Raw genomic sequence first — 24,835 nt, 5'->3', positions numbered from 1 at the left:
GCTTTCTTCTTTCATTTCTCTTGGATAAATTCCTAAGAGCAGAACCTGCAGATACATGGCTGATTTCCTAAGAAACTGCCACAGTTTTTCAAAGTGGGTGTATCATAAACGTCATTAAATTTTAAATAATATACTTAACATCCTATTTAATTACAACTACTACATATGCACATTATTCCCAAGAAGGATGACTTTAGCATTAGATGGTAAGAGATGTGAATGCTTATACTCCAATCAGCAAAGCAGTGTTCACCAAGGATGGACACAGAACTAAATGCCTTCAAAGTCAATGTGGAATTTCCGATATTTAATACTCCTTTGCCTTACTACTTTCTTATCCCTTCCTTTCCTGTCACCGAATTCCCAAGCCATCAATCACCCACGCGTTTTTGCTGAGCCACCAAAGTATTGCCTCTTTCCTTGACTAAAAACCTATCTCTCAAGTCTTCTCAGGAGGGGTTTGGTGAAGTTTGCTTTACAAGGCCAGAGGGCTGGTGAGGGGAGATGGATTAATAAACATGAGGTATCTTTTACATATTAAATCAGGAAACGTACCCTTCTCTTGGAAACTCTTGTTTTATTTCCACTTGATGATGACTAAGTAGTTCGGCTGTTTTTGAATTGAAAACCTGAAAAACATATTGCAACGTTAGGGTGAAAATGCACGTAGAGAGCAAAGGTGTTCAAAGCTATTCAGCAACTTAAGTTCTCAGTCACTGACAGAAAAAGTCCGATCAGATGAAATGCCACACAGGATGTTCTACCTTCTCTTCTCATAGAATCATGATAAAGAGAAATCTATTGAACATGAAGCTAAAGGGACAATTCCTTATTCTTTAAAAAAAACAAAACAAAACAAAACAACAAACGACTGGCTCCAGGTGTAGAAAATTGAATACACCAAGCAATTAATAGCATGGATCTCAAGAGAGAAAGGAAAACCAAGAATGAGAGAGAGGCGGCAAAATGCTGATGATAATGGTGTAAGGTTCCGTTCTGCTTCCATCTTGGATATAGAGACACAAAGAGTCATAGATGCCCAGGCAGAGAAGGGCCCTGCATAAATTCCTTCAGAGGGAAGTGCAGCAATGCATCTAGCTCTTTTAAAGGTAAGCAGAGCCCTATCAACAAGGGGAAAGTGTTTCCTGCCATCCATCCGGCTGAGTGTGCTCCCTGTGACATATAGTGTCATGGATTGTTGACCTGTGGTATAAAACATTTAAACCAATGGATGACAGCTACCAAAGAAGTGCTGTACAATCCTCCACAATTTTAATACTACTAAAACAATACTTTAAAAAAAAACACAAAAATACAGGGCGCCTGGGTGGCTCAGTCGGTTAAGCATCTGCCTTCGGCTCAGGTCATGATCCCAGGGTCCTGGAATCGAGTGCCGCATCGAGCTCCCTGCTCAGCGGGGAGCCTGCTTCTCCCTCTGCCTCTGCCTCTCTCTCTCTGTTTCTCATTAATAAATAAATAAAATCTTAAAAAAAAACTTAGCCACTTTTTCTCATAGACATTCTTTTTCACCTGTGTGTACCTACACTTGAGTACGAAAGTCCTTAGGCTTTCAGAGTCAGGATTCATATTTTAATTAAACTCAACTTCCGAAATCACTGTAATTACAGTGGTAAAGTTACATCCAATTAGGTAAAAAAGTGTGTCCATGGCTAGGTTTCCTGTGGGAGAAAATTACCTGCTCAATGCGGTCTGTGAAAGGGAAAGTACGAAGAGAAAACACACCATGAGCAGCTGCCGCCCTCCCTCCCCAGCACACTATCTCCCTTTCCGGAGGAAGTGATAAATATAATGAAAGGAAGAAGGTAAAGTCTCAAGTCCTTGGAGGAGATAAAATATCTTACAAGTCAAAGGTTAACTTGACATGTCATAAATAAAAGGCACTTGACAGAACCCCAAATAATATCCCCCTAATTTATTTATTTATTTCTTTTAAAGATTTTATTTATTTGACAGAGAGAGACACAGCTAGAGAGGGAACACAAGCAGGGGGAGAGGGAGAGGGAGAAGCAGGCTTCCAGCTGAGCAGAGAGCCCAATGCGGGGCTCAATCCCAGGATCCTGGGACCATGACCTGAGCTGAAGGCAGACACTTAAGGACTGAGCCACCCAGGCGCCCCCCCCCCCGCAATTTACAACTTAGCATTGGGGTGTATCTCTTGGATGTTCACGCCATTTGTCCTATTTTTAATTATCGCTAGGGCCTAGAATAATGCCTGGCATAGGGCTGACAATAAATATGTTGAATGTCTGAAAAAAATATGGTCTACCAGATACTTATTGGGAGAAAAAGTCAAATCAAATGAGAAATGGTTATGTGACAGAAAATCTCTAATAGGAAACCACAGTTGTCTTACTTTTATCCATACTACTTCTGCTTCCAGGGTCTACTCACAAATCCCCAAAGGACTCTGAGTTAAGAGATAAGGTGTCTCTTCTGGTCGGCTGGATTCATAAACACCTCAGTAGCAGACCTATGGGGCTCTGAATGGAGTAGGATCCCTGTTCCATCATCTGGTAGTTTTTACTAGGCTAACTTCAGGACCCTTATACTAATAATGGATTTGTAGGCCTTTGGAATAGGCAGAGAAAAGGCAAGAAGTTTGGTGAATTCCGTTTGGCTTATCAGACCATGATGCTGGTGATCACACAGCATTTGGATGTAACAGGATGGAGCCTGGACCTCCTTACTTTTTCAGAGTTCTGAAACTGTGCAGAATATAGACACCACCTTTAGAGTTTTAGGAGCTGACCCTGTGCAACACTTTCAAGTTTATGGGACACTTTCTAGGTATTTTTAGAATCATCAACTTTCTTACTGCAGCACTGTCCAACACAATGCAAACCACTTATGTAATTTTAAGTTTTTTCTTTTCTTTTTTTTTTAAAAAGATTTTATTTATTTATTTGACAGAGAGAGACACAGCGAGAGAGGGAACACAAGCAGAGGGAGCAGGAGAGGGAGAAGCAGGCTTCCTGCCGAGCAGGGAGCCCAATGCAGGGCTTGATCCCAGGACCCTGGGATCATGACCTGAGCCGAAGGCAGACGCCTAACGACTGAGACACCCAGGCGCCCCTAAGTTTTTTCATTAAAAAAAAAAAAAAAAAAACAGTAAAAAGGGGCAGGTGAAATTAATTTTATTAACTTTTATTTAGGCCAATATATCTAAAAAAATTATCATTCTGACATGTGATCAACAGCAAAAACTATTAATGAGACCTGCTACTTTTTTTCGAAGTAAGTCTTTGAAATCTGGTATATGTTTTATGCTTACGGTCCATCTCAATTTGGACTAACCACATCAAAAATGGTCAATAGACACATGTGGCTAGTGGCTATTGTACAGGACAGTGAAGTTCTGCAGTACTGTTTTTCTCGTACATCTAGGTTCCTGGGAAGAGTTTTAATGGCTGTCCATTTGTCTGCAGATGGACAAATGTACAAAGAAGGCTAATGATGCTTCCACAATACTTTCTGCCTGGAGGGTTACGAACTCTATATGAGAGCACAGTGCCCAGTAGCGAGAATGCTAGTCTGATGTTTTCCAGCAGATTTCAAAAGCCACTGTCAACTCAAGATGGCGGTGGCTATATAGTTTTATAAAAGTTCTAGCATGCGGGCACCTGGGTGGCTCAGTTGGTTAAGCGACTGCCTTCGGCTCAGGTCATGATCCTGGAGTCCCAGGATCGAGTCCCGCATCGGGCTCCCTGCTCAGCGGGGGGTCTGCTTCTCCCTCTGACCCTCCCCCCTTTCATGTTCTCTCTATCTCATTCTCTCTCAAATAAATAAATAAAATATTTAAAAAAAAAAAAAAGTTCTAGCATGCTCATTGTTTAAAACTCATTAGGTGGCAAAGGAGGAAGACCTCAAAATTACACAGAGGTTCCTCACTTTTTTCTCCCTTTTCAGATTTGAAATTCACCAAATTTAAAAGTCAGTTAAAACTTCAGATGCACAACAGCACAGAGTCGAAGGCTCTCTTTAAGAAAGTTAATTAAAAGGCATATTTGAAGGCACGAGGAGTCTATGCTTCTTGGAAGATATCTTTGAGATCCTGTGGGTCAGCATTTTCAAAATGTGCTCCTTGCATCTCCAGGACCCTTCAGAAGCTGGGAAGGAAGGACAGGGAGCTCCAGCTGAGCCTCTGGGCCACGCCATACCTCAGAGTTCACACTTTATTGACTTTAGCTTCCAGATTTAGGCCCTTTCAGAAAAGAGCTTAACAATGGAGTCCTAAGGCAAAAAACAAATGATTACACAAACTGAAACCCATGGCCCTAATGTAATGCTTTCATATATTCCAAAGTGAACTCCAGAAGATTGGATAATACTCACAAATAGGACTAAACTCTAAGTTTTCTAAATGCCAGTTCCGTGCTTTTCCAGTACAAAATCATGCTAATACGAATTATGATCTTTTCATCCTCCATTAAGTGGCAGCAAATACGGAGTTTTAGGACATAAAAGGAGAAAAGACACCTCACCCAGACTCGTGGGAGTCAGAGGGAGGGGCTATCAAAAGAGGAAAGTTCTAGGCTAAGACTTAAGATGGACTGGAAGGGAGTGCATGTGGGCCTGGGAAGGGATGGGAGCCCAGGCTGAGGCGGGGAGAGCAGCTACCTCGTGTGTGGGGGGATCCACGTGAGAAAGCTGAGGGCTGCAGTCAGAGGGGGAGCAGCAGTGGGGATCCAAAGAAACTGAAGTGCATTGCTGAGAGAGATTTAATTTAGGATATAAGCAATTAGATGCATCAAGGGCTTGGAGGGGGAGGAGTAAAGGAAAAGGAGGGACATTCATGGATGACGGGACAGGTTAGCAGAGGCAGTGTTTACAAGACACAGGACAGGGTGGGAATAGTCGTTGTGGCACACAAAGGGGTTAAGGAGATCGCAGAGTTCATTTTAGATAATGTGTTGTTTGGGGTGTTATTCAGGCATAGATGTAGAGATGCCCAGTGGGCAGTTGCTTATGTTGTAGGTCATAAGCTTAAAGGAGGAGATCTGTTCAGGTTGCAAACCTGGAACTAGTAGATAGGTAAGTCCTGGAGATCTAACACAGAGCGTAGTGATTAGAGCCAACAACATCGTATTATAAACTTCAAAGTTGCCAAGAGACTAGATCTTAATTGTTCCCACCACAAAAAAGAAATGATAACTCTGTGACATGACAGAGGCATTAACGCGACTGTGGTCATTGTATTACAATACATATGGATCAAAACAACACCTTGTATACCTTAAACTTATGCTATGTTATATGTTGGTTATATTTTAATTTAAAAAAGAGAGAGAGAGAGAAAGATCTGTTCACAGAATTTTGTGTTGGGCAGAGAGGCGGATGAGAACTTCACGCCTGGTGTAACACGGAGGCAAAGAGCACTGGCCTGGGAAGCACACAGAGCTGGGGGTGCGGGGTCAAGCTCCAGTCCTGCTCGCATCAGCGGTTTGACTTTAACTTCTCTGAACCTCGACTTTTCCAGCTGTCAAAGGATTAAATGGAAGAATTTATGGAAAGTATTTCACACAGGGCAGGCACATAGTATGCATCCAAATGACGAGGCCACTGCTGGTGCTGCCATGACTATTTTCATTACTGTTACTGCTGTGGTTGTTTGTTTGTTTTTCAAGATTTTATTTATTTTTTTGACACAGAGAGAGTAAGCACAAGCAGGGGGGGCATGGCAGGCAGTGGGAGAGGGAGAAGCAGGCTCCCCGCCGAGCAGGGAGCCCGATGCGGGGCTGGACCCCAGGACACTGGGATCATGACCTGAGCCGAGGGCAGACACTTAAGGACTGAGCCACCCAGGCGCCCCCGTTACTGCTGTTACTACCACCACCAGCCGGCAGCACAACTGACTGGTGGGAGTGAGGGTTCAAAGCCACCCGTGCTATGCTCATCTCTAAGCGCAAATCACTGATCAGTTCTAGGTTGTTTTATGGGGAGGGCAATTACAAACTGAAGAGAGGGCAAAAAAAAAAAAAAAAAGGGAATCGTGACCATCTAAGTCCTGAACGATACTGAAGGGACACCTGGGTGGCTCAGTTAAGCGTTGGACTCTTGTTTTCAGCTCAAGTCATGATCTGAGGGTCCTGGGATGGAGCCCATTGCAACGGGCTCCCTGTTTCGCAGGGAGTCTGCTTGAGATTCTTTCTGCCTCCCTCTCCCTCCCCCTCTGCTCCTCCCCCTCCTCCTTTGTGCACGCATGCGTGTGCATGCGCGTGCACGCTCTCTCTCAAGAAATAAAATCTTAACAATAAAAAAAGCTGAAGAAAGAAGTGAATGCAGGAAAGGAATTTAGCAGTGCAGGCACATAGCATACACCCCAAAAATGTCATCACTAGTGCTGCTGCTACTACTAATGCTTATTATTATTATTATTATTATTATTATTATTAGGGCTACTTCTACTATTACCGTCAAGTGGTAGAATAGTCACCAGCTCTATAGTCACCGCTAAGCCTAATTCATGACTCAATTCCAGCTTTAGGGAGAGGGATGGCTTAAAAAGCAAAGACACAAGGAAAATTATCTGTATAAAAAAATATTTAAGGACTTTCTGAAACATTGCAGTCCTTCCTTGTCTTAGAAGGAGACCAGTAAAGGGACGACATGCTGTCCTTACTAAGAAACTGTCCCTTGGGGTTCCAAAATGAATTCACTTATCCTTGCTCACTCATCCTATGACTAATTCAGCCAGCCCATCATAAACATGCACATTCATTTCCCTCCTCACGTGATTTCCCCACTAGCCTACGCTTTTACACCACTCAGCTTCACTATGTGATAAAACATTTTTCAGGAATGTAAACTCCCTCTCTAGAACTCTATGATACTACATAAATTTGAATGACCTAAAATAAAAATACTAGCTACAAATATATTGCCAACTTGACCACAAAAGGCATACTGGCATCTTCCAACAAGCTACAAAAGGAAGGAAAACATGGCAAATGACATTATATTTTTCTTAAAAAATGAAACCATATTAAATAGCATATACTATATCTAACACAGCTATAGTTCCCAAATTAGACTTTTTCCAAGACTCCACAAATTTTACCCTTCCTAAGTCTTCCAATCCTAGAGTTCTAGTCAACACATCTGAAGGGCTCGGCTGTCATCATGTAATGAGCACCCACTACATGCGAGGTGCTGTGTTAGGCTTTGGGGAGGAAAAAACAAATACTGTCCTGCCTTCTAAGGAGCTCAAAACTGAAAGCTCTTAACATGCAATGTTTATGGGAGACAAGAGAACTAGTAGTATAGGGGGGTGGCAGCCTATGATGAGATAGTGTTCTTGCCATTTGTGTAAGGTGATGGGCTAGAAAAAAAGCCAACCTAGTGGAAAAAAGAAAACACAAAAGAAATACAACTGCAGTGATCACAACAGTGGCCTCATTCTACCTAGGAGCCAGATTAGTTTTTACCAAATTTACTGTTCATTAGTTCCTGGCCCCTCATGGGTGCTTAATGAATATGTGTCGAATAAAAGAAGGAAAGCAGAAATCCGTCCCTAAGCCTTATGAGATCTCGAAGTATGATGGAACAAGTGGGGCCAAGACAATGGTTCCGGCCAAAGCAAGCACAGAGCTACGGTTCGAGCCATGCTTTGGAGATGCTGGCTATTGGAACAAAATGGTTGTGCAACCATTATCCATGGTGACTACACCTGAGCCCTGCCCAGGACCCATTGAATCTGAGTCACAAGATCAAAACCAGCAAGACTTATTCAAAGGCAATTTTTTTTAACGTATTGCAAAACCAACGTTTGCATATGTTTGCCTTGGTGAAGATTCATCTGTGATTGTAATCAGAACAGACACCTGAAAGGTGGGTAAGTGGCCTTCCCCAGCCAGGAAGCCTAGGGCAGGAATTAGGAGGACAGGCTTCTGAAATGTCACAGACCTGGCCTTGAATCCTAGTTCCACTGGTTACTCTGTGACCTTGGACACCATCTTCAGCACAGTCCAATCACCTGGGGGAAGGTGCTTAATAATACTACCTACATCACGGTTGTTAGGAGGATTAAATGAGATAATGCTGGAAAAAATCCTCAACTGCTGCATCCAACACATTTCAAGTCACAACACATTCCAAGCCTTTGCTTTTTGTAACATCCAGCTTAATGGGGGGAAAACAAAGTTACCAAATTAAAGAAGGAAGTTGACTGTTTCAACTGAAACTTCCAGCATCTAAAGAAACGGCCCATCCTTAAAACCTGTTACACTGATTCTTTTTCCAAGAAGTTCCTATTCTGTAATCTGAGTAATCATGTGCCAACCCCAGTTCACTTTCCTATCAGACAAGTATGAAATTTTTCCTTTGGCACAAAGCCTATGTATAGGGTCGCAGGGGGTACTCTTTGACAACTAGAAGTGAACATGTTCTAAAATGGCAGGTCTACTACTAAAATAGAAGAATTTAAATAATTAAACATACCCAAGTCAGGAAGTTTTAAGATTTTTTGGCAAGGTTAAAAAAAAAACAACAACAACCTGGAATCAAAATTCAGTTAACCTATTAAAGAGAAATAAACATCTATTCGATAAATATGTATCAAGTGCTCCCTGCAGACAAAACATGCATTCATTTGCGGTGTTGACCAAGATGTTTTAAGGAATAGAGACCTAGACTTCAAAAGAGGTCCCTGCTCCAAAGTACAGGTATGTAATTATAATACAGAGCAGTGATAAGAGCTAGGACTAGAGGTGTAAGAAAAGTAGTATAGGAAGGGGTGGAAATTCCAAGGGTTTGAAGAAGACCTGCTAGGAGATGGCAGCTGAGGCATTATTTGGAATTTCAAGCAGCAGATCTGGGGAACAGGGGAGGAGGCAATTCACTCAGATGAAAGAGCACGAATAAAAAAATCTTGTGTCCATCATGGGAGAAAGCTAACATTGTTAGTACAGAAAAAGGAAGAAGAAAGCTTGCAGAGGTTATGGGTCTTGTAAAAGTCGAATGAGGTATGCAAATTTAATGAATGGTCAGGAAATTATTCAAACACCTTTCACTTTATAAGGTTCCTTATGACAGTTCATATCCCTGTATTCTTTCCTGAGAAGGTAAGCAATGAGTTTTGAGTCATAATTATAACACGGAACAAAACGACTGGAACAATTCTTGGGAATCACCTTGGGATTGAAGCACTTATTCAGCAAATCTATTACCTGCATTTTGCAGGGAGTGGTTTAGCAACCGCTTTCCTTATAACCAAAGAAGAAAAACACCTCGCTAAACTGTTCCTAAGTTCTGTTCGACTTCACACATGATCTTTAAGTCTTTTATGTACCTGTGAGGTATGCTTTCATAGTTGTTTCTCAAGAAACAGAAAACTTAATTGATCAACTTTTATGCATCATTCTATAAGCAGGATGGGAATCTTCTGAATTTGCCACCTTAGCTTACTCAATGAGATCATGCCATACAGAGCCCAGTAAAGAGAACCCAACTTCGGGGGGCTTGTGTTGTTCATGTCACACACTGAACAAATGAGTGTGGTAACATGAAGTTGATGAATTCTTCCCCTACCAATGCAGAAAGATGCCTCTTGGGCAGAAGAATCTGAGGAACAACCTGCAGTAGATGAAGAAGATTGCGGGCTACATGGACAGCAAGAGTGAAGAGTCAAAAGACAAGCACAGTAAGGCTGGCTCCTAAAAAGGAAGCCTACAAAGTTATGAAATATTTTACCCATATTCACAGAGGGCAAAAGCCGTATAAACTTGAGAACAATCGCCATGTTGAGTTTGGCCCCCACCGTGCTTTATGAACTAGTTGCCAACATTTAAGAATAGAAGGATTTCACTGAAAACTCTAGACTATCAGCTTTTCTTAAGGAATTGGAAGATCTGGTAACACCGGGCTGGTGTTCCTGCTTGGCAACGGTAGGCTGTCCCCTTGGCCTGAGTCTGCTCTCCAACTTCTACCTGGCTGGCCCCTGCGGGCATTTGTGTGGGCAATTCTTTAATAGGATTTCAAAAATTAACCCACAGTTAACACACATGTCTTAATGGTCTTTCTTAATTTGGGGAGATGGTAATGATGACTGTGTATTTTATATATTAATCAAATCCAGTTAGACTATCTTATGATTCAGGATTACTTTACAAACATTTATATGAAAATAAGACAAAGTGAAACCTGCCCTGGGTGATCAAAAGATAAGCAATGTAAGAGACAGTAGAACTACATCTTGGCAGCTCAAACCAGGGTAAGTCATTAAAGAAGATTCAAACTAAAATTGGACTGAAAGCTTTTCACTTTAGACAAGAGAGACAAGTATCAAAATGAAGGCACAAATGCAGGTTTTAGTCAAGTGGTCAGCTCAACAGGACTTGGAAAAAACATATAAACTTTATATATAATGTATACATATATGTACATATATATATACACATACAAAATAGCGCACGAAAAAATGATTTGAAGTAAAGACAGAGCTAAATAATCATTCAATAATTACATCAACCTGTCAAATGAGTCAAATGTCCACTGAAAGCTTGAGTTCTTAACCACTTATTGAAATTACTTGTAAATTAAATCTTACTAAACTCGGTGTGTATCAGTTTAAGAGCAAGTTTCCTAATTGCACAAAACATACTAATAAGCAGAGTCCCTTAAATAGCACTCCGTTGTGATAAAACTGCTGTCATCCATGGTAAATAAAAAGAGAAACAGAATTTTCCCGTCACTTTATGCTGTGAAGCACGGAGAAAACCATCTGTTTGTAACCCGCAAAGTATCCAGAACTGAAATTTTCGAGTCTCTGAAATTAAGTAAAGATGCTGGTAAAAGCAGTGTAGTGTGACTTTTTCCTAATGTGTTCAGTGCCCCCCCCACCCCCCCATGCCGGCATTTCACCTTCTGCAATTTCTGTGGGAGAGGATGACAACGCATCATCACGCCAATACTATATTCATATTCGTTCTACTGCTCCAAAGGACGCTGTGTTAGGCTACCAAAGCCGTGACACAGCTTTCGCCCCATCCAAGGACGTCCTGCGCCCCGCAGGCCAAATGCTCCTGGGGAAGCCCGCAGTAGCGGTCAATGTGGCCACCTGTCCCTGGCTGCAGGCGGGCCGCTCTGCACGGATGCTAGGCGAGTCCCAGCTCCCTTTGGCGGTGGAGTCCCCTATTAGTAGGTGACCCGGCTCCACCACCAAGGCCGGGGCTGCTCAACTCGGCCGCGGGGGTCCCGAGAGGCCGAGGTCCCCCAGGCCCACGCAGGACAGCTCCAGCGTGGCAGGTCCCGCTCTGGGGGCCTTGGCCTCCACCCTTTGCCTAGCGACCGGGGGCCCGGGGTCGGAGAAGGCGCAGGATGGGGACTCGACAGCCAGCCCCGAAGTCCCTGGGCTCCCGCCTCGGCTCAGCGCCTCCTCAAATGTCACCCTGGGCTCACCAAAAAGCGCGTTGAGCTGGTGCCCTGGTCCACTGCCCCCACCAATGGCCCCAAAACTGCTTTCTTCGCGGCTGCCATGAAACCAGCTTCGGGTCAGCGGGCTATCGCGGCCCGTTTCCCGGGTGACGGCGGCGGGAGGGGGAGGGGCAGGCGGCGAGCCGGGAAGGCGAGACGGCGTGCGAGGGCAGAACGCTCGGACCGCGCTCCAGGCAGCCCCTTTACCCGCGCGGAACCTTCTCACCCCGCCCCTCCGACCCAGGCCCCGCCCCCAAACGCGTCCCCCACGACTACGGGGGCGTGGCGGGGGGGGCGGTGGCTGCCTGCCGGGCCAGCCAATTAGCGAACGCGGAAAGAGGCGGAACGTTCCGACAATCAGAGGGCGGTGTGACGTCACGGGGGCGGGACCTGGGCGCGGCGGAGGCGGTGGCCCGCGCAGCAGGTCACGTGGGCTCCTGCGACCCGGCGGCCGAGCCATCCAGCTGCAGGGCCAGGGGCGGAGGCGGGTGCTGTCCTTTGGCTGGGAACGCCGCTTGTCCGTGGAAAGGGCACAACTCCCAACCCGCGCCCTGGGGCTCCCTCCCGCGAATGGGTCCCAGAGTCCAGAACTGTTTCCTCTGGTGGGCTGTGCAGAGCACGACGTGAATCGCTCTTAAGACTGACCTGGTCAGGCCTTCCCGCGCTTCCCACGCCCCGCCCACCTCCCCTCTCCTTGCCCTGGATAATAATTCCCTGTGCGGGAACTGGTCCAATGTAGTGTGACCTCCGGGAGCACGGCGAATCCCCATCTTTGTATGCTTTTCAGGGACGAGGAACGCGGAAGTTCTTTCGGTTTAGCATTTAAGGGAAGGGTGCAGAATCAACCTTCCCGGGTTCCTCAGTTGACAATTAGGCATCCGGCACCTCCCTGTCCTGATGCACCCTTCCTCCTCGCTTGACCTCACTCGGGTGTCCCCTCCCTTCCACGCAATTTCCTCTCCCTCCATTAACTGCTCTACGAGGAAAGGGGCTCTCATTTGACCTTGAATTTACCTTGCCAGGATCCTTTTGAGTCCTATGTTTCAGGGGCTTTTCAAACTTTGAATCAAGACCCACTGCGAGAAACAGTTGACAACTCCAGGTGTGAGTGTGGGTGTCTGTGCGCGCGCGCATACATTTATTTTATATTTAATACATATATTTATACATAAATATATTTTATGCATATTTACATTATTGAAAAGTATTTCCAAAACAATTTCTTTCCATGCTATGCATTCTGCATTGTCTTATTGTATTGCATATCATTTTATCAACTGAGTAAAGGAGGAAAAAATTAAAAAGAACAAAGGCCTTTATTTGGGGTCTCAGAATTGCAATTCAGGTGCACAGACTCTGGAGAAATCAGAAAAGGGTCTTGGTCATGTAGGGAAAGCAAGGGGTTTTTATGAGCAAGAAGGAAGGGGTGATTACATTCTTTAGATAAAGAAGTGAAAAAAACTGCTACTTCGGTGCTGACCAGTGGAGCTACTTCTGATTACTATCTTATTATTTGATTGGTGCCATCAAACAAACCTGTCTCTGGTATGTATTAATTCACTTGACTGGCCGCGTAGGATCTGAACGCTAGTTCCTCTGTTTAAACTTTATGACCAACTGTTTCTAAAACGATTGCTGCTCCTGGCCTAGTTCAAGAGTTCATGAATTGGAAAGAAAAATGGAGCTTAAAATTGAGAACCTTATGTCCAGAAATTTTATACAATCCCCCCTTTTGATCAAGATTTTTTTTTTTAGAAAAATGTCAGAGATCAATATTATTCCCTGCTAACCGGAGTTTTAATGTTCTGTTCTGGATCTTAAGAGGTCTGCTCCATATCTCAGGAACTAGTCTTTTGAAAATAGGTCAATTCAGTTAAACAGTTGTGTCTCATTTCAGGAGATGGTCTTGCAACGAGGTTCCCAAAGTTAGGCCCATATTGTGCAAGCAATCAGGTAATTAAAAAGAAGCATATCTACGGGGAAAAAAAAGAAAAACAGAGGGAACAAATGTTATTGGTTGGAGCAAATTATAAACCCAGTGTGGTCCTGAGTGCAGCCACTGAGATTTCTAGATGTCAGGCTCATAGCATCTTCAGAGAGAGTGCGAGCAGGCAGTGGTAATCTGATAAATTTTCCTGGTTTGCAGTCTGACTATCTCTGGTGATCTTTCTGAGTGGCCCATACAGCAAAAGGCACGAAGATTGTTTAGACATGGGCTGTTGTGGCAATTTCTCTGAAGTTTATCTCAAGTTGTCTAGCTTCAGTGTGCAGGGCTTCAGGAAAAACGGCAATTTTTTAAAAAAGATTTTATTTATTTATTTGACAGCGACAGAGAAAGCACATGGCGGGGAAGGGCAGAGGGAGAAGCAGACTCCCCGCCGAGCAGGGAGCCCGATGCAGGGCTGGATCCCAGGACCCAGAGATCATGACCTGAGCTGAAGGCAGACGCTTAAGCGACTGAGCCACCAGGCATCCCCAAAACAGCAATTTTAGTTCTGAGTGACTCCAAGTCAAAAGAAGGAAAGAAAATTAGAAACCTTAGTTGGAGAGTCACAGCCAGATATTTGAGGATACCAGAATTTAGGATCCAGGCTAGTTTTATAGGGAAACCCTCAATCAGAACTAGAATCTAACATCCACACTGTGTGTTATGAAATATAATTTTTTTTCTCTTTTTAAAAAGAAAACCACAGGCCCGAAATGGTGTTACTTAGGCCGAGTTCTCAAACTGGAACTTAGTACCTAATTTAATTTCAGTTTCAATCTCCCCCAGAAATGTAGTATTTAAAATTTAAATTCAGTTAATTAATATATATTATTAGTTTCAGAGGTAGGGGTCAGTGATTCATTCATCTTATATAATACCCAGTGCTCATTATATCACCTGCCCTCCTTAATTTCCATCACCCAGTTATCCCCATCCCCCTACCCCCCTTCCCTCCAGCAACCCTCAGTTTCCTATGATTAAGAGTCTCTTACCATTTGTCTCCCTCTCTGATTTCGTCTTTTGTTTTTTCCTCTTTCCATATGATCCTGTTTTGTTTCTTAAATTCCACATATGAGTGAGATCATATGATAATTGTCTTTCTCTGACTGACTGATTTTGCTTAGCAAAATAGCCTCTAGTTCTATCCGCCTCGTTGCAAATCCAGAAATGTAATCTTAACTGGTCAGTCAGGAATTTTCCTCATCAGCGCCAGAGTCTGTCACAGGGGGCCTCTCCATCCCCCAAAGGAAGATGAAGTAATCTGCATTATAAGACCCCCTGCTTCTTCCCCGAAGGGAAAGTGACCTTGCCTAGAACAATCCTTTTCTTTTACTAATATCTTTCAGGCCCCACCCTCTTTCCTATAAACACCTTCCATTTTGTACAATTTCTCAAAGCTTCCCTCTATTTGCTAGGTGGGATGCTGCTTGATTCACGAATCATCTAATAAAACCAATTATATCTTTAGATTTATTCAATTAGGTTTTGTTTTTTAACACTCTCTAAAATCACCCTCATTTCCACCAAAGATAGCCAAATGAATACTAATTTGTTTGTGAAATAAGTCCAATTTCAACACCTTGGCCTGATTATTTTCAAAAGTGTAGCAAGAAGAGTGATTGATTCTATAGCTTCTTTTAAATCTGCTTTGCTGAAACTTTTCGTAAGGAATTTTAGATTGAACTTTCAACAGCTTCCTCAGGCTAAGAAGCCAACCCAAATACTTGCCATCAGAATTTTGTGTAATTAATAGTTATGGATTTGGGTGAATCCTCCCTTCTTGAGGTCCCCCAAATATCCTGAGGTTCCTGCCCGTGCCAGGGAAGTGACCTTCCTTACTCATCTGGTAAGGCTGCTGGGAACCCTGTAAGCAAGGTATCGGGCTTACTGTTCCAAGGGGCTTCATTGGCTCCATGAAGTCAACCTTAGTTCCCTAAAGCTATTTGGTCATATCTAGTCTATGCACTTCTCTCTCAAATATAACATTCCAGTCGAAGCCTTGGTAATATAACCAACGTTTGCAATGGTGTTCTGTTACAAGGAGAGCAGATTCTTAATAAATTTTGCAAATAACTATAATTGCCATGAAAATAGGAATATTCACCGAGAGTTTCTAAACTCTGGAGGGGTCAGGTAGGGAAAAAAAAGACAAATGTTTCATATTTATTCACAAAGGAATATTTTATCAAATTTCTGTAAGTCATAGATAGCTTAAGAGAGAAAGTTTCCTTAAATCTGGAAGAGCAAACATTAGAAAACCAGCAACATTTCAAACAAGAGTCATAAAAACTATGATCATCTTCCTCAGTTTATTCGGGCCCATGTTATTAATTCTTGTTGTTGGAATCCAGGTTTCTCACTAGTTACAAACATTCTTATTCGGTTCAGTTTTCTGATCTTAAGGTTATCAGAAACCTCTATTTGTCAAAAGTCCTTTCCATGAATCTCCTTGAAGCTGAAACACATTTGCAAGAGCATCAAGTATAAAACAAGAACTGTAAATGACAAAAGACTCAAAATGGCCATGGTTCAAGATCCGATGAGAGTTCATTACAATGCAACTGACAAAGAAATGTGGTTATTTCTGTGACACACAACACTTCAATAATTTGAATTACAAGTGATAACATTATACCAGAACATATTAAAGCTTTAGGAATTTCCTATTATTTCTAGAGCAGTTATATTAATAGCAATTCACCCATACAATATAACCTAAGAAGGTTTATCGTCACTTAACCTGACAGTGCTTTGGTAATTTGACAATTTATTCAAAAAGACTTCATTTAGAATTTGAGTCGGGGGAAGTTTGTTAAAAATATCAGAAGTTTTTAAAGCACATGTCTAAATAGGATCACAGATAATTACAAAACTTAATACCTTCATTTATTATCCAAGGTGACAAAAGATTCTAAAGGCAAATATAGAAGGTTACATAGTCGTTAGCAAAACTTAGCTCTTTAATTATGGGGAGATTCAGTTTCCTTAAGTAATCAAAGACCTGATAAAGACAAAACATCTCAAAACTTCGGTTTTCTTACCTGGAGTATGGTAAAGACAAAAATCTTTGTTTATAATTTCTTATTAAGAGTGGACCAATAATCTAAGAAAACTTTGTTGTTTTAACAGCGAGAGGAAACCAATTCTAATCTTGACCAGTGAACCTATGACATTAAAATTCATTTATTCTAGGGGAACCTGGCTGGCTCAGTCAGTAGAGCATGCGGACTCTCTATCTCAGGGTCCTGAAAAAGATTCATTCATTCCAATTGTAGTCCTGACCACGCATAAAATTTTTTTCAAAGATTCCCTTTCACAAACTTTCTACAACATTCATTCTTACATTCAGATTTTGTCTATGTTTTCCCTCTTTAAATAACCGGCCTTGCTTTAGGACAAAACTTTCTTTTCCCTCAACAAGAAACACATCTCTATTTCTCTTATCTTTTCTTACCGAACACATTAACATCCTACTTTCTTGGCATACGAAAATGTTTCCTTATTATTTCTAGTAGCTTAATTATGTTTAGTAGAATTCCTAACCTTTAAAAACCTTATTTTTCTTTTTTAAGTGACCTCTACACCCAACATGGGGCTCAAACAAATGATCCCAAGATCAAGAGTCACATGCTCTACCAACTGAGCCAGCTAGGCACCCCAGGAAACCTTAATTTCTTTTCTTCTTTTTAAAAAATATTTTATTTATTTATTTGACAGAGAGAGACACAGCAAGAGAGGGAACACAAGCAGGGGGAGTGGGAGAGGGAGAAGCAGGCTTCCCAAGGAACAGGGAGCCCGATGAGGGGCTTGATCCCAGAACCCTGGGATCATGACCTGAGCCAAAGGCAGATGCTTAACGACTGAGCCACCCAGGCACCCTCTTTTTTTTTTTTTTAGAGAGAGTGTGTGAGTGAGGGGTGTGCAGGGGGTGGGGGGCAGAGGGAGAGGAGAGAGAGAATCCTTTTTTTTTTTTTTTAAGATTTTTTTATTTATTTATTTGACAGAAAGAGAGACAGCGAGAGAGGGAACACAAACAGGGGGAGTGGGAGAGGGAGAAGCACTCTTCGAGCAGGGAGCCCGATGCGGGCTCCATCCCAGGACTCTGGGATGACGACCTGAGCCAAAGGCAGATGCTTAATGACTGCACCACCCAGGCACCCCAAGAAAGAGAACCTTAAGTAGGTTCCACACCCAGTGCAGAACTGGACGTAGGACTCTATCTCACAACCCTGAGATCATGACCTGAGCTGAAATCAGGAGTCAGACACTTAACTGAGCCACCCAGGTGCCCCTGGAAACCTCAATTTCTAATGAAAACTAAGAAGTAAGCAATTGTGAACTGTTATACTAGCATTCTTTTTCTTTTAAGATTTTATTTATTCTTTATTTTCTAAAGCAATCTCTACCCTCAATGTGGGGCTCGAACTCATGACCCTGAGATCAAGAGTCAAGTGCTCTACCAACTGATCCAGCCAAGTGCCCCTCTTTTTTTTTTTAAAGATCTTATTTTTAAGCAATCTCTGCACCCAGCATGAGGCTTGAAATCACAACCCCTGAGATCAAGAGTTGCACACTCCACTGACTGGGCCAGCCAGGCGCCTCTCTACTAGCATTCTTTAGACTGGCAAATTTATGAATACATTTCATAAGTTTTAGAAACATATGCCTTCTTATAGTAAATTTCTCAGAATGGCACAAAACATGTTTACCAGTAGACCTAAATATCTTTAGTTTCTCTGTAACAGGAAGTCAAAATTAAATAAGCTTATGTTTTAGTAATTAATGTTTTAGTATTTTATCTGATTTGGAAATGATCTAGATATTTAAAGACTATCTATCATGTAATTTAACTTAACAAAACTCTAAGGTTTTAAGTTACCAAAAAGGATTTGGGGAAACTATTTAAGTAGACATAAATATTGCTGAAAAGTTTATTTACAAACTTTTATCTTACTTACATCTATTTAATTCACTTGTTCTTAATAATTATGTTTAGATTAGTCATGAAAATTTCACAAGACACTAAACAGCTAGCCATCACTTTTAAGTTATATTCGTTGCTGACAAATTCTGTACCAGAGATAACATGAGCTAATTTGACTTTTAGCAAACCTAGGTAGAATAAAAGTTTTATATTTAATGCTAGCAACTCTAAAAACATGCCTGTTTTAATTAAACCAACCAACTTCAATTAGCTTTTATATATTAAGGATTAATCTTAGATCACATGAATTTGAAACATATTTGGGTTCATTTCTATTATATCTCTGAGAATTTAATTTATATAAGCACTAATTTTCTTTAAGCCAATTAAACAGAGCCCTTTTTAAAATTAATTCTGGCAATAACATTCAGAGGTAGTAAATCCCATACATGTATAACACCTATGAACATAAAGACAGACATAAATGGTAACCTTAAAGCTACTGTTTTAAAATTTTTTTTTTTTTTAGCCATGAGGGGCACCTGGCTGGCTCATTCAGAAGAGTGTGGGACTCTTGATCTTGGGACTGTGAGTTTGAGCTCCACGTTGGGGGTAGAGATTACTTAAAAATAAAATCTTTTAAAAACATAGAATAAATTTTTTAGCAATGAGACAAGTAGGATAATTCAGAACTCACTAGTTTATAAAAGAACAATTGGAACCATAGTGTTTTTCTGGCAAATGGAATCAGTTAACACTTCCTGCTCAGATAACTAAAACTTCTTCTACTAATATTTGTGGAGAAGGCACTTATCATTTGTATCTATCCTTGACAAGTAATGTTATGGAAGCTGTGGGTTAGATTTTGGGCCAGGGTGCTTCTATAGCCATTTGTAATTTTAAAAAACTCCCCCCTGCCCCTCCCCCCCAAATTTTAGGAATAGAGGCTGATCTACATCTGAGTTCCCAGAGACATTATAAGACTTTTGAGATGAAGAGTGGATGTTTGGGTAGCCCGGTGATGGGTACTAAGGAGGGCACGTATTGCATGGAGCACTGGGTGTTATACGAAAACAATGGATCATGGATCACCACATCAAAAACTAATGATGTGGGGCGCCTGGGTGGCTCAGTCGGTTAAGTGTCTGCCTTCGGCTCGGGTCATGATCCCAGGGTCCTGGGATCAAGCCCCATGTCGGGCTCCCTGCTTGGCGGAGAGCCTGCTTCTCCCTATCCCTCTGCCTGCCGCTCCGCCTACTTGTGCGCTCTCTCTCTCTGTCAAATAAATAAATAAATAAATAAAAATCTTAAAAAAAAAAAAAAACTAATGATGTATTGTATGGTGACTAACATAACATATAAAATTTAAAAAATTTAAAAAAATTAAGAGTGGATGTTTGGGGACTGGTGAAAAGGAGAGGTTGAAGGATTTTCAGTTGTTTCTGGGGCTTTATTTCTAGTTTTGCAAAGATTTGTAGGATAAAGACAGTAGCTTTTAATCCCTCAAGGAATTGGGTTGCAACTTGAATGATATCATAGGTTGATCTACCCATCTGGCTATGTTATCCTCAGTTTGCTTCTTTCCCTGTGGGTATTTAGTTCTAATTTTAACTTAGGGGAGAGGACTTAAAAACATTCCTATCAGATGCTGAATATCAGCTTCTAATCTGGCCAACTTTTGACTACAGAGCTACTTTTTCTAAAATTCTTGCCAGTTTTCAGCTGGGACAAACAGTAAGTATTTCTGACAGTATTAAACAATTACCCTTTGAGTGTAAGACGTCCCCAGAGAGCGTGCAAACATACTACCTTCCCAAGAGCCCGAGTCACCCCCAAAGACAGCCAAAGGAAAGAACTGACAATCTGCATGTCGCAGAAAGGCAGACAAAACGAGTGGAGCAGGAAGGTAACAGCTCTCTCTCTTGAGCTCACAGGGTCTCAATTGCCTTCAGCTCAAAATAATTCACATGCTGAAGTGGCCCACCCTGGGGAGACTTGCTCTGAGCCCCCTCGGCCCCCCCTTCAGTCTTAAAGAAGTGTCACAATCCAGAAGCTAAGTTGAATTTTCTCTGTGCTGTTCTGCTATTGCCAAAAACATTTGCCCCTTCTGAGGGCAAGAGATGTGTGCCTGATACATCTCAAGAAAACTGCAGCCTAACGGGTGAACGGGGTCTGAAGGGACCAGAAGGAATGGATGAGTGCCTTGCAAGGGCCCCAGCTGAAAAGGGATAGTTAAGAATTTCAAAACTGCCATGGGGTATTAGACACTCCCACCACTTACGGGGTTTCTGTGTTCTGAGGAAGGGGGAAAGGAAGGTTGGTGGGGCTTAACACTGCCACTGTTGCTCCCGTGTCTATAGGGTGCAGGGGACAGGGAGATACGGGCTTCCAGGTATGGAATGAATAAGACAGGGGAATGAAAGGCACAGCGAAGGGAATACAGTCTTTCATGGTGACAGGTGGTGGCTATATGTGTGGGAAGCACAGCATCATCTCTAAACTTGAGTCACTATGTTGTATGCCTGAAACTAAAGTGACATTGTGTGTCAACTTCACTCAAAAAAAAAAAAAAAAAAAAAAGAGAGAGACCTCATCTCACCCCATTCCCACTAACCTCCACTTCCCCTAAGGTATGGGTAGAAGTAACGGGAAGATCCCCTGTTGTCCTCCCAGCTGCCCTATTCTGTTATATGAGCATTTGCTCCCCCCATTGTTCACGTCCTTAGAGGGGAAAGTGCTCTTAGGCTGTTTGAGCCAACTTTGTCTTTTAGGTAACAAAGGTGGAATTAAATTTTTTTAAAAAGGGTTTTCACAATTAATTTTGTCAATACCCCAAAGTATTGTTTAAAAGTTTTAATCTGGGGCACCTGGGTGGCTCAGTCGTTAAGCATCTGCCTTCGGCTCAGGTCATGATCCCAGGGTCCTGGGATCGAGCCCCGCATCGGGCTCCCTGCTTGGCAGGAAGCCTGCTTCTCCCTCTCCCTCTCCCCCTGCTTGTGTTCCTTCTCTCACTCTGTCTCTCTCTGTCAAATAAATAAATAAAATCTTTAAAAAAATAAAAATAAAAAAATTTTTCTCTAACCTATCATAATAATCAAAACCAGATGCTTTTGGCCATTGAGTACATTGTTGATTTGCTTCTCCAATCTATAGTCTTTTGAAAAATCTTAGGGATAGTTTTATGTAAATCTTTAGCTAGCTTAAAAGCTTCTGTTTTACCTATAGCTTTTCACTTGGAAAAATCATCAAAAGGCTTTGTCCAGCCTACTTTGCCCATTCATCCCTCTATATTCTCCTTACTTATAAGCATGTGTATAAGTTGATAAAGGTCAAAATTACTAGGTTTACAGGTCTGAATAACTAAAATGAATTCCTTAGTGAACCCTAGAGGGTCTTCAAGGGCGCTGGGAAGGTCCTTGGTAGCAGCTCACAATCCTGCCTTGGTTCAAGGAGTATAAATGACTGATGAAGTCTTAGAACCTCCTTCATTAGGTTCAAGTTTAGAAGGAGTTTGGATGACTGGAGGGTCCAGAGGAACCTCCAGGTTGATATTATAGGCTGGAAGTTTTGTGAAACTAGGATATACAGGACAGCCTGGGTGTTACAGTGGGGTAACTCTCTGACTCTTGGTTTCAGTTCAGGTCATGATCTTGAGGTCCTGAGATGGAGCCCTGCATCAAGCCCTGTGTCAGGCTCCATGCTCAGCGGGGAGTCTGCTTGAGATTCTTTCCCTCTGCCTCTCCCACTCATGCTCTCTCTCTTTCTCTCAAAATAAATAAAGCAATATATCTTTAAGAAAATCCTAGGATATACAGGTGAAGAGCAGGAGGGGGAAGGTAGAGAAGAGCAACAGCTGTAGCAGTTTCTGATAAATTTTTTTGGTTTAGATCATCTCTGAGGGAGGTCAGAGTCGGCTTTAGAAAGTTTAGTTATTTTTGTGTAAGGAAGCAAGTTTAGAATGATTTAATTTCTCAGAGGCCTCCAAATACTAAGTGAACTATGCTTCCTACTCAAGCTGCTTGGTTCTCTTTTCTTTTTCCAGTTGTGCATGCAAATAAACTAATTTTGGAATCTCCAAAGATCCCCAGAGTGACCACTGTAATGACAAGTAAGATTGAGCCAACAAGACAGAAACTTACAAGAAATGGACCCATAACACGCACCCAGCTGTGGTGCCAGGCAGGGGCTGTTGTCGAGCAGCAATTTTCCAAACCAAAAGCCCCACTGAGTATTCACCAGACAGAAGAGAGTAACTCTGTAGTGCAGACACATAGACAGACAAAAGCCCACACGGGAAAGACACCCCAAACCTGGGCCTGAGCCTCAACCAAAAAGAGGAAGTTTGGCGGGGGGTGGCGCTCCCGGCTGACTCAATCGGTAGAGCATGTGACTCTTGATCTTGGGGTTGTGAGTTCGAGCCCCATGTTGGGCATAGAGCTTACTTAAAACGAAATTATGAAAACAGTGAGGTTTAGAACCAAGAGAACTCGCCAACAGAACCCCGAGCCGCCTGCTCAGGCAGGTACCATGTTCGAGTCCAGAGTCAGAGGGGTGCATCACTTCGGATTCCATGCTATTCTCACACCATTTATGTCAACTGAGAAAAGGAGGCAAAACTGAAAAAGAAGACAGGCCTTTGTGATCTCAGAATTGCAATTCGGGTGCACAGATTCCAGAGGAGTGGGAAAAGTGTCCTGTTCATGTAGGGAAAGCAAGGGGGTTTTATGAGAAAGAAGCAAGCGGTAATTACATGATTTAGACCAAGAAAAAAAAAACCCTGCTAATTTGGTGCTGACTGGTGGAGCTGCTTCTGATTACTATACTATTGATTATTGTATTGGTGCTGTCCCTGGTATGTATTAATTCGCTTGACTGGCCTCATATAATCTGAATGCCACTTGTTCTGTTGAAATTTTATGAGCAATTGCTTGTAAAAGAATTATTGCCTCTGGCCCAGTTCGATAGTTCCTTAGTTGGACAGAAAAATGGAGCCTCAAAAGGGAGTCTCTTGTGTCTAGAAATTGTGCACAATTCCCCAATTTTTAAAAGATGCTGATTGAAAATCACTAATTACGTAAACCACCATGCTGTCTGTCCATTTCAAAAGCACCCTACTATTGTCAATCTCTCATTTCCTTCCATCCTTTTCCCTAATCTCTCAGGGTTCTGGGACATCATTTCTATTTTTTCCCTTCTAGTCCTTATTCTACACCATCTCTGTGTTTATAGTTTAACCATACTTGCTCCGGAAGGAAATTTTCCTATACTCTGTAGATAGCAGACTCTGGTGTTCCCCATGAGGCCTGCTTATAGAAATGCTGGACTTAATAACTGCTGATAAACTGGCCTGCTTAGGAGAGAAGGGCAGATGAATCAGTATTTCTGAATTTCCTGGAAGAAGACACAGACAGGCATTCTGGCAAATGTAAAGGAAGTAGGCTAACTTGCCTCTAAACACCATGAAAGGCATTAATTAAATGATATAGATAAGGATTTCCTTGATTCTAGAAGGCAGTAAAAAGAAAGCCACCAGACCTGCCACATCGATCCATTTAAACAAAACAAAAAAAAAGTGACCATGTTCCAACTCTCACACACTTTTGACTCTCAGATTCTAAGAGGACAGCAAATTATTTGCTTACCAGTATAGTGGGATCCGAATTCAAACATTTCAGAATAAGTGGGGTTAGATGTACGTGAGAGATTCTTAAATATATTGATCCTGTGGTTCCCACAACAGTCTGTATTTCACATCCCAATTACTTTCACCAAAACAAAACTGAGAGGCCAAAAGATGATTTAAGGTTTCAGGAGTCACACACATCTAAGCTCGCTCTTGGAGATCAGGGAAGGGCAAAGGCAAGGCTCTTGAACAGAAGAGTCTCGCTTGCTTTATCTAATCTCCACACCTTAAATATGTACTCTGAACCTCCTAGTCCTGTTTCCTCTCACCCAGTTGGAATTACTCCCATCTGCCTGCTCTTTCTCAACCCTTCAAACCCTAGCTGCAGTCTGAAAACTCAAATTTATATAAATGTAAAAATCAACCAATAGATACTCTGATTTCCTTTTCCATACTATTACTGAGGCAGAGTTGGAAGTAACAATGGGGCACGTGAGGCCCAGAGAGCATAAGTGACTTGTCTGAGATCAGCCAGCCTTCTGTGGCAGAACCAGCACTAGAATTTCCGGCTCCTGACATCAGGCCTATTGCCATTTTAGAGCAGTCTGAGGGAAGGGAAGCCAGGAAAATAAGTGAAAAGGAAGAAGGTAGGATTCTGGTCTGCCCCCCCCCCCCCCCCCCCCATTCCAGGTCTGAAAGTATAGCAGTGGAGGAAACACTGGATTGGAAAGCTAAGGATCTTGGTCTGATCTTGGTCCTGCCATTCAACACTTGGTCTTCCTGACCTTGAGTAACTAATTTTCTCCCCTGGCTTCCTTTTGCTCATCTGTCAAATAGGGCAAATGTCATTGACGTGGATGGGAGGATGTGT

At 42.3% G+C, this 24,835-nt stretch overlaps 1 protein-coding gene across 4 annotated transcripts in view; it reads right to left on the bottom strand.

Annotated features, from left to right (window-relative positions):
• GK (glycerol kinase) overlaps positions 1 to 11,646 on the bottom strand; it is an 82,474-nt gene extending 70,828 nt beyond the window's left edge. For all 4 annotated transcript variants that reach the window (XM_035001139.1, XM_035001157.1, XM_035001148.1 and 1 more), the window contains exons 1-2: positions 11,416 to 11,646; positions 556 to 629 (exon numbers count right to left, since the gene is read on the bottom strand). In XM_035001139.1, the coding sequence (XP_034857030.1) occupies positions 556 to 629; positions 11,416 to 11,493 (152 nt within the window). In that variant the 5' untranslated portion in view covers positions 11,494 to 11,646. The remainder of the gene's footprint in view (positions 1 to 555; positions 630 to 11,415) is intronic.
• Between the last annotated feature and the right edge of the window lie 13,189 nt (positions 11,647 to 24,835).

The sequence above is a fragment of the Mirounga leonina genome, unplaced genomic scaffold (genome assembly GCF_011800145.1).
Source record: "Mirounga leonina isolate KUSES-001 unplaced genomic scaffold, KU_Mleo_1.0 Mir_101595, whole genome shotgun sequence".
Lineage (NCBI taxonomy): Eukaryota > Metazoa > Chordata > Mammalia > Carnivora > Phocidae > Mirounga > Mirounga leonina.
This window is presented reverse-complemented; position numbering and strand designations above follow the sequence as displayed.